Raw genomic sequence first — 15,910 nt, 5'->3', positions numbered from 1 at the left:
GGCTGCGGAGCAGCAGTGACAGCACATGCCACGGCAGCCCCGGTCCCCCAGCAAACGGGAGCCCAGCTGAGCGCGGGCTCCAGGGGCCTGGCTGCACCGGGGAGCTTCACGGCATCCTGTCTCAGACGCTCTCGCCCTGCCTTGTCTCGCTGTATCCCGGCCCCCCTCAGCCGGTCTGCTTTCCCTGCTGTAGCCCCGTATCCCCATCGCGCCGTCCCTGCCAGCTTCTGGGCGTTAAAGCATCCTGGAGGCTCCTTCCACGAGTTCACCCTTTGGTCTCTCTCCTTCTCTCTCTCTGCCGAGTTGGAGCCGTTAGGGATGCCAGCTGCATGCACCCTGCCTGCTCCAAGAGGGTCCCCCAATGTCTGCCAAGCTTTTGGGGGGGGCCACGGCAGTGCCAGCCTCTGGGCAGCAGGAGGGTATGGCTGTGGTCTGCTCTCTGAACAAGTGCAGCCTCCCCCACCCCAGAGGTGGCTGCATCTCGGAGGTGAGCGATGCAGCCCTTGCATCTAGCTCACAGGGTCGGGCGAGAGAGCTGCTTGGCTCCATGTCAGCAGAGGGATTCGGGATCCTGAAGCGAGGCGCGCTAAGCACTGATAACGCAGTTGCAAGCTCCTGGTGCCTGCAAAGCGACGGGGTATTGTGGAGGGAGCTGGAGCGTGCCGGCTTGGACCGGGAGCGTCGGTAGGGCCGGCTGCTCTGACATTGAGCTGGCGAGGAGCGTGTCTCGCTGTCCAGACAGGGGGGAACGTCTCTGTGGCTTTCCCACCTGCTTCACTCGTGCAGGGTCTAACGGTCACTTCCTCACAGCCCAGCTGCCCATCCCCGTTACCCACCAGCTACTTGATCCGTGCAACATGCCCTCTCCTGCATTGCTCCTGGAGACGATGCCTCAGTCCCAGGACACTGCAGGGAGGGATGGGAGGCAGCACAAAGCAGGAGTCACCACGCTGACGTGTCCGCTTCTCTCCCAGGGAGCAGGGAGGTTTCCTGGGGACAGGTCCTTGCCAGAAGGGTATGGGTGCTCCTCATCCTCCTTGGTTTCGTTTTCAGCTTAAGACTATGTTGGGAGCAGATCTTTGCACTTTCTGGTGCTAGACGCTTTCCCGGGCTTGTTATCACACAACCCATGCTGTGCCGTGCTTCCAGCCTCAAGGCCGGGGCTGTCCCAGTGCTGCCCTGTGTCCAGCTGGGAGCAGGGGGTTGTTCTGCCTCTGGAGTTACAGCAGGGCAGGCCGTGGTGTGCTTGGCCCTGCTTTACTCCTAGAAGGTGAAGCCAAGCTGCCTTCTGCCGGTATCACGCCTTCCCCTTTCCAGACACAAAGGAGCTAGGCTTTCCGCGCTGCTCTGTGTCCAGCCAAGGGGTTGTGCTGCTCGAACCGCATCGGGATAATTAAAGTGTGAAGACTTGTGCGGAGACCAGGCCAAAGCATGTGCAGAACCCCAAAGCAGCCTGCAAAAAATGGGGAGGTTGGATCCGAAATCCCGAGCGACTGCAACAGCAAGAAATTCCAGGGTTTTTCTTCCTCTGTGAATTCCAGTTTCGAGTCCTCCCAGACCGCATTTCCCAGCTCTTTCCTGCAGCTCCTCTAGCTACTAAGGTGCTTTGTTCCCGTATGCCAAGGTCGAGGAGCTGGGCTCTAAGAGAAACAACCCAAGTCACGAGATGTGCAATGAAATCATTAGAGCTGGCACCGCTGCATCTCCTCTGTTTTTTGTATCGCTCCCATCAGCCTCGTATCGCTGCACGGGTGCTGTTGTGTTGGTGATTCCAGTAGTACGTGAACAAACTATGCTAATGTTAGTGCAGACTGGGCCAAAACAATCACCGGCTTAAGCAGGTGCGTCTCCTTTGACGGAAATAAAGCTGAACTTGTTGCAAATTTGGCCTCTTCTAATACTTTCCCTCTTCCTGCACTGGCAGCTCTCTCCTCAGCCTGCCTTTGTGGGAGAGAGCACTGTTATTTCCACTTTACAGGTGGGAAAACTGAGGCAGGGAGCGGTGATGTGACTTAACCCAGGCTAAGCCCTGATTCCTGGGCATCCCTGATGTTAAAAATAAAGGCCAGAAAAGCATTTATTTTCCTGCTAGAGCTGGTAGCTCTCCAGAGACAAAGTGTATGCCCCAATCCCGGCAGAGCAGATCCAGGCTGCTGGACAACGAATGTTTTCTGCTTTGCCCCGGCTGACTGTGTCTCCTTGTTTGTCCTCCCCACAGGCATCACGTCCATTATGTTATTCCGTACGACGGAGACCAGTCGGTGGTGGACTCCTCGGAGAATTACTTTGTCACTGATAACGTAACCAAACAGGAGATTGATCTGATGCTGGGACTTTTGCTGGGCTTTTGTATAAGCTGGTTTCTGGTGTGGATGGACGGGGTTCTCCATTACGCCGTGCGAGCCTGGAGAACCAGCCGACGGTATGGTAAGTGCCTTCCCGGTGCCGCAACCCCCTCCCCCCAGCAGTGCTGGAGCCCTCTTGCTCATCCGAGGGTGTTTTAATTGTTGACTGGGGTTGTAGGATGTGTGTTGGTTTAAAGACACTTTCCAGAGAGTATGTATTGCTTTGCTGGATTCCCAATCTCTCTGCTGGCGTACCTTTAAATGGTTACCTGAAAGTCCCCCTTTTTCAAGGAGGGATATTTGCAGCAAGCCAGAAATAACGTGCAACCGGGGGTGTTTGCTGGAAAATGAAATGTATGTGACAGTCATGGAAAACCGTAGTGTTTGCCTGTGTCCACGTGTGAGCTGAAGGTCTGACCGATGGGCAATATTCGGGTCAGTCGTTAATGCTTCTGTTCACAGCGAGGTAGACCCTTGCAGTGGGAAGGTGCTCTATAAATCAAGGGCCGTGAGATCAGATGGAAATAGGCACGCACACGAACACACCCCCATGATCTCGCTAGGTCCCTTCCAGCCCTAAACCGGTGCAACTCTGTGAATCGGTAAGGCTGTGTGGACTTTGGGATGCGTCGTGGTGGGCTGTGTGGACGCTTGCCATGTTGGTTGTCTGCATGGTTGCACATGTAATCCGGGGAGCGCTTCCTGGCAGTGGGATGAATGAGGTGGGACAGGGTAAGATGGGACACCGCTGCTAGCAGAGAGCGTCCGTCATAGGAACTCAGGGCTCCACATACCCGTCAAGCCCCCGGCCCAGCTAGTCCATTGGCCTTCCCCTAGCAGCGAGGGAAGACACCTTGTTGTTTCTCTGCCCTCGCAACCCATGCTCTCCCACCACCGTCTTTCCCTGCTGTTGCGACTAGGAGGAAAAATAAGAGAGAGAAAACCGACTGGAAATAATGGGTGACTTGAAATCCCGTTGTATAATCAGCGTCTCTGCAAGTTGCACTCTCTCTGCAACCCAGTTTATAACGTCTATTCAATCACAACTTGGGTTAAAAAAGAGAGAGAGTTATTTGGAAACCTATTAAAAAAAACCCCTCTGATTATTCAGGCTCATTCCCTCTTTCCAAAAACTTCCATCAAAAGTGCATTAATTTCTCATTAGTCTTTCCATATCCCCAGCAGCCTGCTGGAGCGGTCCATTTCTGAATGAGGACTCTCTCGAGGGTGCTTAGCCTTCTGCTTTGGAAGAGGCAGCAAATGTTTAGTGGTGGTTGTGGTGAGGAGGGGGAGTCCTCTGAGATCGAAGCTATACAGCCGGGCTGCCTGCCACCCGTCCTTGCACGGCAGGCTGGCATGTCGGGTGTCACGGTGGAAACAGGCCTGGGCTGGGGCAGGAGCAGAGAAAACGAGCGAGCGAGCGAGAGCAGGAGTGTCACAGCCCTGGAGAGCCGAGCGAGCCCCTCGGTGACGCATCTGGCTGAGGCATGGAAAGCGAAGTGCGCTCACTCCCTAACCAAAGGCCCCTAGAAACGGTCCGCACAGGCGGTATCAAGCAACCCAAAGGCAAGAACAGACTGGTTCTAGCTGTTCTTTTCTTTGTGCCTTTGTTTTTTCTTTCTGTGTCTGAATATTTTGCAACCTTTCAAGGGGCTTGGGGAGTCGCCAGGGCGGTGATTTACACCGTGTATTCCTGCCAGGCCGGAGATGGAAATGTGCGGAGGGGTAAAGTAGGGCTCAGGTGGGAAAGATCAGTCCCTTCCCCTCTAGCAGGACATCCCTGGAGGCTGTGCTGTGCAGCTGGGGGAGCTCCCGCTGGGGGCCTGTGTCCTGGGCCAGTCTTGCGGGCGAACAGGGGTTTGCCCCTCAAGTCTGCAGAGAGGGTGGCTGTGCTGGGGCTGGGGAGGGCAGGCCACGCAATACCAAGGCAGCCCGTCTCCTGGGCAGAGGTGCGAGTGCCCCCGCCTGGCAGCTGATGCATTGTGCCCGAGCGCTGTTGGCAGGTTGTGTGCAAGCGCGTGCAAGGCACCGAACGTGTGCATTTGAATGCGTGCATTTTCAGAAAATGTGCACGCGTGTACCCCTGGACTGGGAGGGGCCTGAAAGTACTCTCAAGCCGAGGGAATTTGGAGATGTTGGGCTGTGCTCAGGGTCCAAAGGGTTGCTGACGTCCGTCAGAGCAGGTCCCTTGAAAATCCTGGGACAGAAGAGCAGCTCCCATCACAGGCCCCCAGGGGCACACTGCTCCGACCTTGTATTCATTTTGTGCCCCCTGGGGAAATACCCCTTCGGCCCTGCTGTGGGGATGCTCCGTCAGGCCGGGACGTCTCCCTGCACGCGACACAGCAGCCGAGGAAGCTTCTCCTTTGGTTGTCCTAGGGCCCTCGCCGGGGACACGGGAGTGCTGCTAGCCATTGGACCGTGCCACGCTGCTCCCAGGTGGACGGTCAGATCGCCTCTCCCCTGCACCCTCTGCTTTTCCTGGGGCTGGTGGCGCCAGCGAGGGAGGAGACTGCTGCGAAGCTGCAGGGGCCTGCTTTGCATCTGGGTGGATGCAGGCTGAACCCCCGGCCCCGTTGCACCCAAAACCATCTCATTTGCTCTGCAAGTGTCAATAGAGAGCAGCTCCCAGGGGCAGGGGGGTTGAACACGAGTGGGGAGGAGATGTCTCCGGTAGCTTTTATGGCCTCCTTGTGGTCCCTTGGCTCTGCTGAGTTGGTCACTGTCCAGGCTCAGAGCCCTGCCTCTGCCAGAGGAGAAGCCTTCTTGGCTCTGGGCAGGGTGAAGCCCCCCACAGCCCTTCAGTCTAAGTCTCGGTGGGCCGAGCCCGTCTGGAGCAGGCAGAAGGGCGCCCTCCTATCCCAGTCACGCTGGCTGGAGGTAGTTTGCTCAGGTGACGCCCAGAGTCCTGTAGCTGGTGGGAAGGGCCTGTTTTACCATGTAGCTCAATGGTGCACTGACCTCCCCGCTCTCAACATACTGCTGAGATGCAAAGAAAGCAGAGGGAGTGGTAATTAGCCCCAGGGACCCAGGAAATCTGCTCTCGGAGCAGATGGATGTGCAGCGCGGAGAAGCGGTTCCCGGGGCTGATACTTTCCGTGGAGGCACACGGGGAAGCAGATGGAGGGGTGGGAAGCGGCAGGGGCAGGGGCGCCTCCTGGGGCCTGATGCGCCCCCACCCACATGGGTCTCTTGATTCACGAGCCTCCTATCGGTGCCCTCCCACCCGGGGCTCCCAGCACACGAGGCAGGATCATGTCACATGGGGAAGAAAGGAGGCAGATAGTATTAAGTCCGTTTGACAGAGCAAGGTATGAAACAACTCTGCTTCCACCCCTGGGCCCCGTCTTGCTAACTCGGGAGAGAAATCTGAAGCGACTCCAGTGGAAGGACTCCAGATTCATGCCCACATCGCTGGGCTCAGGGCAGGACCCGCTTCCTACCTGGTGGCAGACCTGACCTACCTGTCTTTGCCTGGCCCGAGCCTGCTGCCCCTCCACGGCAGAGCCTCGCACGCAGGGCTGGGCAGGCCAGGGGATTCCTCTTCTGTACAATAGTACTTTCGCAGCAAACTGAAGGCTTTTCATTTGCACCCCAAAAAAAAAGAAGAAAAGGACCAAGAGGGTTTCAACATCCAGAATGAGACGTTTTCAGGTTCTCTTTAATGAGAGTTCAGAAAATGGGACTTTCCCCTGCTGTTTAGTCCAAACTTCCTCTTTGCATCAACGCTTCGAAGCAAAATGGATGGATAAGCTGTAGGGATGGTGGGGGACACGCAGGAGACCCAGGCCCTTGGTAGGATGCTTGGGCTCTCTCTCCAGGGTAAATCCCAGAGCAGCACACCCACGAGCGTGGACATCACAGCCCTCTCTCCGTGCTTTCAGCCTCCTGTAATTCCCCTCCTCAAGGGGTTGGGGAGGCAGCTGGTCTTTCAGGGCAGGACAGGTGCACAGGCTGCTTTTCATCGCTGGCATCTGGATTGAGAAGCCAGCACAGGGACTCTGCCTGGGGGTAAAGAGGTGGCTTTGGTGCAGAGGGCTATAAACCACTGTAGGACGTGGGCTGCGTCGGCAACGGCCCAGGTGCTGGAGGGAAATGACCGTATGGCATTGAAGTCTGTAGGTGATGGGGGCTGGAAATGAAAGCAGCCCAGTGGCTCTGCTGTGTGCGGACTTGTAGCCTCTTAATGGACCCTCTCGTGACCAGCCCAGGGAGTAATTATCACTGGGGCTGTGTTTCCCAGGTGGCAAAAGGGAAGAACAGAGAGAGACTAAGGGATGAATGCCTAAGAGCCCGAATCCAGCACCCTGCAGGGCGCCGTACGGGGTATGGGGACAGGAGGCTGCCAGCAGGCCGGCCGGGGACCTGCCTACAGCTGTGCGGAGCTAGCTGGCCGGGAATAGTGAGCGCTGGATGTGACTTAAGTCTTGGCCCGGGTTATGGCTGGAGAGCAGCACCTCCATTTCCTTGGGGACCGCAGCCCCAGCCCTCTGCGGGCAGCAGGTGTCTGTGCCCTTTCATTTGAAGAACTCGCCAGGGTCGCCCCCTTTTCTCTTCACACAGCTGGTGGGGAATGCAGTCCTCGCCATGCATATCTAGCAATCTAGCCATTGGATAACCTACCCAGAATATGCACAGCCTGGGGTCGTCTGCCTCGGGGACCTTCACGTCCGCATCTCCCACCTCCGCGGCGAGGCCCCGAACCCCCAGGTGACAGGCTGGGCCCCCCCGCTCTGCTAGAAACTGAGCTGCTGGGCACAAGGAAGTGGATGGCTTATGGGGACAGGATTAGCGAGCAGGAGCCTGACTAACTTGCTGGTTCAGGAGGCTTTTATTTATTGGTAGTTGATCGGTCAGTCCCGCTGACAGGGGAAAGGTGCCGGGGTAGGCACAAACCCAACGCTGTCTGGAAAAAACATACCTCTTTATCTGTATAACCATCCGGGCATAAGCTAACAGGGATGCCCACAGCTAGCTTCCCCCTTGCCTATCAGTGAAAGCGTCTTGACGTTCACCTTGCTGGGGTCATCTGATCCTGGTGGTCTTTCCTGCCCAAGTGCAGGGGGCTGGACCCGATAATCTGTAAGATCCCTTCCAGCCCCGAACAGCTATGAGACTATTACTGTTTCAGTCCACCTGCCATGGCCCTTGTCCCGCTGTCTGACTTCCACATCATGCAGAAGGCTGCACCTTGTGAGATGAGACTTTACAGTCAGGGCTTAACCATGCAAGACTGTGCTCCCTCCCAGGGTTATCACCGCATTCGTGTTGCAGTTGTAGTCAAGGGGCTCTTCGGGGGCTTCCTGACCACCAGCAACGGCCCCTACTCCCAGAACTGCTTTGGGGGCTGGTTTGAGGAAGGTTTTCCTCAAGGTTCAGGACGAGCCAGAAGATTTTCTGGTTTGAGGCCAATGGTTGTTTAAAATTTTAATTGCCACTTAGTCCCCCAGTTCGAGCAGTCCCTTGAGAGGGGGGGGCTTTGAATTCGCTTGCATGGAAGACCCTCACCACTTGCAAGACTCTGTCATGCAAGCATTAGGCAAGAGCCACGCTAACCTGTGGAGTGAGGTCTTCCCCTGGCAGGAGGCCGGGCCAGGTTCTGCTCTGAAGGATGCAAAGGGGGTTCAACACATTGGAGGCAAAGGCACTGCTCTGAAGGATGCAAAGGGGGTTCAACACCCTGGAGGCAAAGGCCCCAGCCCCAGGCCTGCCGTGGGGCAGTCCAACATGAAGCTGTCCCATTTCGTCACGTTGTGGGGATGGGAACCCGGGTCTCTTCTTCTCCCCATCGAACTGGCTCGTGCAGTTCCTTTAGTGGGGATCCTGCCCGAATCTATCGGTACGGAGATAGCGTCTGACAACCGGAGCCTAGCAAATGTAGTGCCTGCATTCAGAAAAGGGAGGAAGGGGGACCCAAGCAGTTAGAGGCCTGTCAGCTAAAGGTCTTACACCCAGTTTGGAAAGAGAGGATTTGGACCTAAAAAGAACCGGGACAATACGCAACATGGTTGGAGCCAAGGAAAGTTGTGTCGTGCAACTTAGCATCCTTCTGTGGCAAGTAGCAGGCTGCTTAGACAAGGGCAAGGCAGACACCGAAGCAGCCGTCCTAGGGCTACCTCTAAATTGGGTTGCTGCTGACCGTCAGCGAAGGCCAGGGGCCAGTGTCTGGGTCTTGTCTTGCTCCCTGGGTAATGGCTTTGGCCCGCAGGTGGGACATACACCCAGTGCAGCCCTGAGCGGTCACTCGCTGTCCTGCCAGTGCTGGGGCTCGGGGTGGTTCTCCAGCCCACTGGTCAAGGGCCCCCAGACGGGACTGGCAAGGGCTGCTTCAAAGCAAGAGGCTCTAGCTGACAGCCCAAAGAGGGGTGGGCAACACCGCTGCCTCCTGCCTCGGGGCCAAGCTCTGGCCACAGAGAGGGGAAGCCATTGCCTGTTGCTCTCCAGCACAAACCAGGTGGAGAAGGGGAAGTTTGGTCCTTCATCTGCACTGTCCACTGGGCAAACTGACTGCTGGGCTGTGGCGAGGCAGCTCCAGGGGCCGTTTGCCTTGTCCTTTGAAACCTCCCCCTGCAAGGGCAGGGGTGAGAGTGGCATGCCCTGACTGAAAGGAAAGCCAGCCTCGCCAGCTCAGCGGGTAGTCTGCAGGCCTGCCATGGGTGCAACCCTGGGCTTGAGCCTGTCCTCATTGTTCCCCTTCCGAGCTGCAGCCTGTTGTCCTCTTTGGCAGCAGAGCTAGGCCCCTGAGCTGGGCCCTGGTGCGACTCATCCGATCAAGAGGAGCAGGGCAGCAGCGGAGGTGCTTGCTGGGCCTGTGGCTTGGGTCGGGTCCAGGCCCCTGCCTGGACGTGCGATGTGTTGCCTAGCTTGCAGTGGGGTCCGCCTCACTCCTGTGCTTGCTTTTCACGTGGCCCCCAGGGCTCCGGCCTCTGCACCCCTGCATCACTTCTCCCTCTTTGCCAAGGCCTCTTTAATGTTCAGCAGCTGCCAGCTGGGCCAACAGCCTTCAACTCAGGCCTGCACAGAGCCCTCCGAGGAGGCTTAAACCCATGCCTACACCTCTGCTAGGGAGTCTACCTGGGTCCAGATGCCTGGAGGCATCTGGGCCCCGCTGCAAACTGAGCCCCCGCATGAAAAGGAGACAAGATTGCCAAAAGGCCAGTCGTTAGCCCAGGTGAACGTCTCACGGGCACGCTGCTGCGTCCACGCTCCCCGACGGGCTGGACTCCTCCGCTCTGCTCAAGGCGATGTCTGCTTCTCCGAGGGGATGTAGGGGCCCCGGTTGCAGTGCTAGGATTGCAAATGAGGGGCCCGTGGCTCCCAGGAGTAAACTCCCTCGCCTGGTTTCTGCAGGTCCTGGATTTGTCCCAGCGGGCACGTAGCCGACCCGCAGTCTCCGCACGCGCCAAGCAACCCAAGACGCCTCTGTTAGCCGCTAAACCCTGCTCTTTCCTTTTCTTTCCAGACAATTCTTGGTCTTGGATTCCGAAATTTTGTAACTTGAAGGAGTTCAGGAAACGTCACCACAGGCAGTACGAGGAGGCCACCGGCAACATGGTGCACATCAAACAGAAGCTGTATCATAACGGGCACCCGAGCCCCAGACACCTCTGAGAACCGCCCTGCCCTCCAGAGACTGCGGAGAGGTTGAACTTTGCTCTTCTTGGAGAAGCACACCCGCACGTTCGCTCCTCCGTGGAAGCCGGTGGAGGATGCCATTTGATTTGCCCACGCGGTGTGTCGTTGCGGCAGATGGAGAATGCACAACTAAGCCAGTTCTGGATCCGAGGCAGCCAAGACTTTGCACTGTGTTCATCATTTTATTGTCGGACTTCTGTATATATGTAAAAAAAAAATGGGGGGTGGGGGGGGAAGAGATTTGCATTATACTTCCAGAGCCCGTCCCCAGTGTTGGAAGTTGTCCTGCATACTCAATGTACCTTTTTTGGGAACCGGTTGTGCTAGGGATCGGAGGCGACCGCTAACAGAAGACGTAGTTTCGCAGCGGAGAGGTAATGCTCCCTTCCACGTGCTGGCTCTGTATTGTTTCCTTGGCTATGACTCTTCCCATTGCAGGGTGGCGCTCGCTGTCGCGGTCCGAAGGTGCGGTGCGTCCCTTTTCCTTTGCCTGTTATTTTTTTTCGAGAGGGGGCGAGAGCTCGAGCGAGACAGAGAGGAGACTCGAATTCATAGATGTAAAGAGGGCAGAGAAAACCAGGCCCCCAATCTGGCCCCGTTGCATTGCCAACGTGAAATGATCCAGCCTGCCGTGGGGAGACGGGACAGATCGTACCCATTCTGACAGAGGGGAAGATTGAGGCACAGAGCAATTTGCCTGAGATCACGCGGGGGCAAAGCAGGGGTCAGCACCTGGAGGCTCCTGGGGGATCGGCACTGGAGATCCGCTGTGGGAGGAGGTGCAGACAGACAGAGCAGACGCTAAACCCCAGAGCCAAACAGCCCAAGGGGCTGTAAGAGCTGGAAACAGCTGATGGCACCTTTCCCATGGGAGACGTGGCATCTGCCTTGCCTCGGGCCTGGCTCTTAGGCGCGGCAATGGTTTATGGGAATACAGCCTTAACCTCCTATCAGGCCTGCCTGAGACAAGGGACCTCCTAGTATCTCCTCTCCGAGGGCACGTATCCTGCAGGGAGCCTGGTCTGAGCATCGGGGACCAGTCTGAGACAACCAGACTAGATTGCAGCGGGGCTGTTTTGCCACGAGCGGCCCTCGCCGGGCAGGAGGAGGGGGTAGAGTTTGGCCCGGGGGGTGTACAGTGAGCCCTGCCCCTTTTGCCGTTTCTCCTGCGTTCCCAAATGCTTATACAGCGGGTCTGTGCCCGGCAGCCCGGTACGTCCCTGTGGTTCTGGGCGGAAAGAACCAGGAAACCCCCAAACCCAGGAAACCGCTCTCGTCCCTTTGTGGCTTATTTTGAATCGACCTCCTCTGCCTGGGGATCAATCTAAAATCAAAAGCAAGAAGCCAGCCTTGTCCTTGCCATGGTGTGCCCCCTCCCTTCGCACTCACCCCCCAGCCCCGGTTGATGGGAGCTGAGGTCTGTGCTGGTGTCCGTCTGCTGGGACCTTGGCCGTTTGGGCGCCCGATGGTCGTGCTACCTCCGTAGGTGCCTAGCCGTGTTAGACTGAGGGGTTTTCAGCTTCTCCTCGTGCATTAGTTCCTGCGGCTGGTGCAAATCAGCGGTGACTCAGTGGAGCTCTGCGGATTTACACCAGCCGAGGCTCCAGTTGGCTGAGTTCGGCGAAGCCGGGACAGCTTGCAGCCCCGGTGGGATGTGATGTGTCTGTTCGAGCGGCTTTAAATCCCCTGTCTCTTCGGCACCTCCTCCAGGGAAGCGAGCGAGAGAGAGCGGTGACGCCCAGGCCAGGCCGAATGCACAGCGCGGTTCTGCCTTGCTCTGTAAATCGCTGCTAGTGGGTGCATCATTAAATACGAACCTGACAAAGGACAAGAACGAGGCCTTGGCTGGTGGTGACTGAGTCTGAGCCCTGCGAGGCGTTCAGGGAGGAGAAGAGGTCGTCTTGCAAGGTGTGTGCTCCCCTGGTCCCAGGTGCCATCACAGCTGTGGGGTTGGGCTCAGGGCCTTTCTGCTCCTAGCCTTGATGCTTTCAAATATCCAGAGCGATGGGAGTAATGTGCAAATCCTTCAGAGCCAGAGCCCCTGGGATGTGGCACGTCAGATCCAACATGCACGGCAGTCTATGGAAGCAGCCCCATTGCCTGTAATGCACCTTGGATCGGGGCCTGGGCAGTCGTCTCCCCTATGCAATGAGGGCTGTGCATCACTCGTGCCCTTGGGACGTGTCTGAACAGGGGAGCAACAGGAAAAGATGGGGGGAGTTATGCTGGGGCCCACCCCCGTCTCGTGCTGCTTTTACAATGGTAGGGGGCGGACATCCGCGGAGCTGCCTCCAGTCTACCCCGGGGTAACACAGGTCAGGATCTGGGCTCACAGGTATGTCCTCTGCTTGAATGGTTAAACCCCAAGAAGGCTGGGGTGATTTTTTTTCTCCCCAAAAGAGGAATTTCTGCAGCACTGAGCATTAGGGCTGTGCAAAGCTTCGGATCATGATTTGGATTCGGGTGATTCAAAGGCCGAATCTACAAATCCGAATTGAATCGCTGGAAGCTTTAGCTTTAGGCAGGGGGAGCGAGCAGGGATGGTGAGTCCAGCGGGGAAGGGGAGCGGGCCGTGCCGCGGGGTGGCAGGTTTGCTGGCCAGGCGCGCTGAGGACGCCTTCTGTGGACTTAGACAGTTGGAGACTTTTCCGCAGCCGCAGGAGGGGCTATTTTTAGAGCCGAGACGGAGCTTAGAAACCGGCTCTGGGCGATCTCGGGGGCTGGAGCGAAGCGTTTTGGAGCGTGGCTCCCAGTGGCCTTGCCTTAAATGTGGGCCTGGCACGTGTGGGCGCCACCGGGAGGGGGAATCCCATCAAACCAGCCGGCTGCCCCTTGCCCCGATCAAACTTGTCTTCCCAGCTCTGCTAAAAAGCCCCCTGCCCCTGGGTCAGAATCCATCCTGCCCGATCAGCTCCTCTACCTCCTCGTCTGACATCATTGTCACCGCTGACATCACATTTGGTTTCTGATGACCTCACGGGTCAGAAGAAATGGCAGCGAATGGGCCAAATTCATGCCAGGTGGAGCTGTGCCAGGCAGGGGGTTTGACAGCCTAATCCCTTCTTGGCTGGGAGCAATTCCTGTCTGTCCAGCCAGGGTCTCTTGTTAGCTCCGATGGCTGCTGGGGTTGTCTCCAGTGAATCGGAGAGGGCAGGGTCAGAAAGGGATGGTGCTCTCGCACCTAAGTACCTTTGTGAAGAAAGGCCTCACAGATTCAATAGGCAAGAAGGGGCAGAGCACTAGAGAGGGGATGCAACTTGCCCTGGGGCAGAACTGAGGACCCGGGTCTCAGCCTCATGCTCCAGCTGCTAGTTACCCCTGCTTAGGGTCACTCAGGTGGGTGCTGGGCTCACAGTGGCCGTCCCAAAGGTGCAGGTGATGGGTGCGTTGCAGAGCAGCCGTGGCAAATCCTTGAGTGTGGCCGGGTATTATGCAAACACGGGATAGTGGGGTTAGCAACAGCAACACTGATCTGCCCAGTACTTACCGTGCCGGTGGTCCTGCTATGCGAGACCCTCGCCCCCACCCCATCACTGCTGAGCCCGGCACAGCTGCCCTGGCCTTAGCAGTGCGGAGGAAGGTGGCTTACTTACTCCGCAAAACATCCAGGCATCGTTTCTTGGGAAGGATTTTTTTACTGTATTTTCTCACATACAATACACCCCAGAATGAGACGCACACCTTGTTTTAGAAAGGCAGAACGAAGGAAAAGCTCTTTCCGTGGAGAAAGGAAGTGGGTAGCAGCAGCAAGGGACCCGCGCCTGCAGGTTGTGGATCTGGGTGTAGCCTTTACTTTCGCCTTTGCCCTGCACCAAAGCCTAATTAGCAGACACAGTTGTTACCATATTTCCCTGTGTATCATATGCACTCAAATTGCCAGCAGCTGGTGTTTTTTTTGAGAAAAAGTACATGTTGTATGCAGGAAAATCCGGTGTTTCCCTGGAAGGGGTGATGCTCTTTGCAGATCATGCAAGGACTCACTTTTTCTTACCATATTCAAACCCTTGGGGGCTCAGCTCCAGGAGGAAATAGCTCAGCGGAGCTTGTCCACAATAGCCCTCCTGCATTAGCTCATGCTGGGATGGGGGATGCACTCGTTCTGTACTAAGAAAAACTAGGATTAGCATCAGTTTTCCAGCACTGGAGAAAACACTATTGCAAAGGGGACGCTGGTCCCGTGCAAGTGTTTCCTCAGAGCTGGGGGCTCTGACCTGCTCCCCTTTAGAAAGGGAAAGCTCCTCACCTGTGCACAGCCTGAAAGAATGAGCTGTAGCTTCACGGCTCCCGTAGCACTGGAGGGAGTTAGTTAGACAGGGCTCAAGGCAAGTTAAACCAGCAAAACCCCCTTGTACGGCTGCAGTTACTAATGCAGACAAGTGGTACCAGCAGAGCTGCAGCTATCCCAGCGCTCAGAGAGTCCATGAGCCAGGGCCTGGCTGCACTACTGGAAAATGCCAGGACTGAAACGCATGCGGGGCCGAGGCGCCGTTTCGGTAGCGTCCACCTGTGCGGAGGAAAGGGCGGTGGTGCAAGGGTGGGCAGGCAGGTGGTGCCATGAATCCCCAGCTTCTCGCACGCTGCTGACCCTTTGCGGTCATGTTCCAGCTGTGTCCGTTGCCGTCTGTGTGCGCGCGTGTGTGTTTATCTCTGCGTGTCGGCGTGTGCACCCACTGCTCTCGCAGGCCCATTCTCAACACGTTCTGGGCCACGTTGCATTTGGCACAAGACGACGGATGCGGTCCCCGGAGTCGAGCTGAGCACAGGGGTGTGGGTGCAGCAGAGAGCAGGCATCACCCCAACAGGCCCTAATTCTGCAAGGTGGGGACTGCTTTCCCTTCCCGATTGCTACGGGGAGAGGGGTGGCAGGGGGCTCTCTCTCTCCAGCATGAAAAGGTGCTTCCAATGCACTCGATGGGGCTCCTCCAACAGCTCTTGGAAGAACCATTTCCCCACAGCCCGGAGCCCCGTGCTCCCGGGTTTATGCACTCAAAACCGATTTTTGCACACATGCAATAGGAAGTAGGCACAGCATACCCTGGTATAAACCGAAAGAGAGGGAGGGAGATGCAGCTCCTAGACTCGTCTCTCTCATGATTTGAAAAGCAATAACAGCTATTTTTTTTTTTTTTTTTTTTTTAATACACTTGCAAATGAGACTGTCATCTGCATTTTGTAGTCTCCTGGAAGACGGGCTTGGCGCTGTGCTGGTACGGCACGAGAAGGAAGGGTGAACGAGTGGAGCAGCTCCACCTGAAAGCTGCAGTGAGTTTGGGTTTGAGGGGGGGAGAAAAAAACAAAGCACACTGTGACTTCACTTGGGTCAGCGAGTGAATGCATTTCAGCCGGACCAGCCCTTGCGATCCCACGTTTGTATCTTCGGTGATTGATTTAGCCGCCTGAAACTGAGCCCGTCCTTTGCTGTTTGTCAGTAAAATAGGTTTTTTTTTTGCACGTTTTGCATCTGACTTGTCTTTCCCACCTTGCGTAGCGATGGGGCCTGGCGGGGCCACACGGCTCATGGGTAGCGGGAGATAGTGGCTAAGTGGACCTGAGCTGTGATCAGTGTCCCTGTTTGGGGCTTGCCCGTGCTCCACAGGAGCATAAGACGTGCCATTGAGTGGGTCAGACCATGGATCCGTCTTGCCCAGTGTCGCACGGCAGCAGAGCGGCTGCTGAAAGGATGAGTGAACTGGGTCTGACCAGGGTTTGCCCCATGACTGCTCTCCTCCTTGCAGCCTCCAGCTGTTAAGGTGTGGGGAGCTCTGATTCAGAGGCCGTGCTCCTTGCTCCCATGCTCAATAGCGATCGATGCCCCTTCTTTGCCAAGATCATGTCCAATCCCTTTGTGACTGGCTAAACTATCAGCTTTCGCTGTGTCTGGTGGCAACAAGCCCCACGCTTTGTGAAAAAGAAGTTCCTTGCGTTAGTCT

General features: G+C 56.7%; 1 protein-coding gene across 1 annotated transcript in view; it reads left to right on the top strand.

Annotated features, from left to right (window-relative positions):
- The window catches only part of TMEM240 (transmembrane protein 240), a 30,908-nt gene extending 15,009 nt beyond the window's left edge, over positions 1 to 15,899 (top strand). Inside the window, exons 3-4 of the mRNA XM_014517553.2 lie at positions 2,219 to 2,427; positions 9,808 to 15,899. Coding sequence (XP_014373039.1) covers positions 2,219 to 2,427; positions 9,808 to 9,956 — 358 coding nt within the window. The 3' untranslated portion in view covers positions 9,957 to 15,899. The remainder of the gene's footprint in view (positions 1 to 2,218; positions 2,428 to 9,807) is intronic.
- Positions 15,900 to 15,910: the final 11 nt, after the last annotated feature.

Source organism: Alligator sinensis, unplaced genomic scaffold, assembly GCF_000455745.1.
Source record: "Alligator sinensis unplaced genomic scaffold, ASM45574v1 scaffold569_1, whole genome shotgun sequence".
Classification (NCBI taxonomy): domain Eukaryota; kingdom Metazoa; phylum Chordata; order Crocodylia; family Alligatoridae; genus Alligator; species Alligator sinensis.
This window is presented reverse-complemented; position numbering and strand designations above follow the sequence as displayed.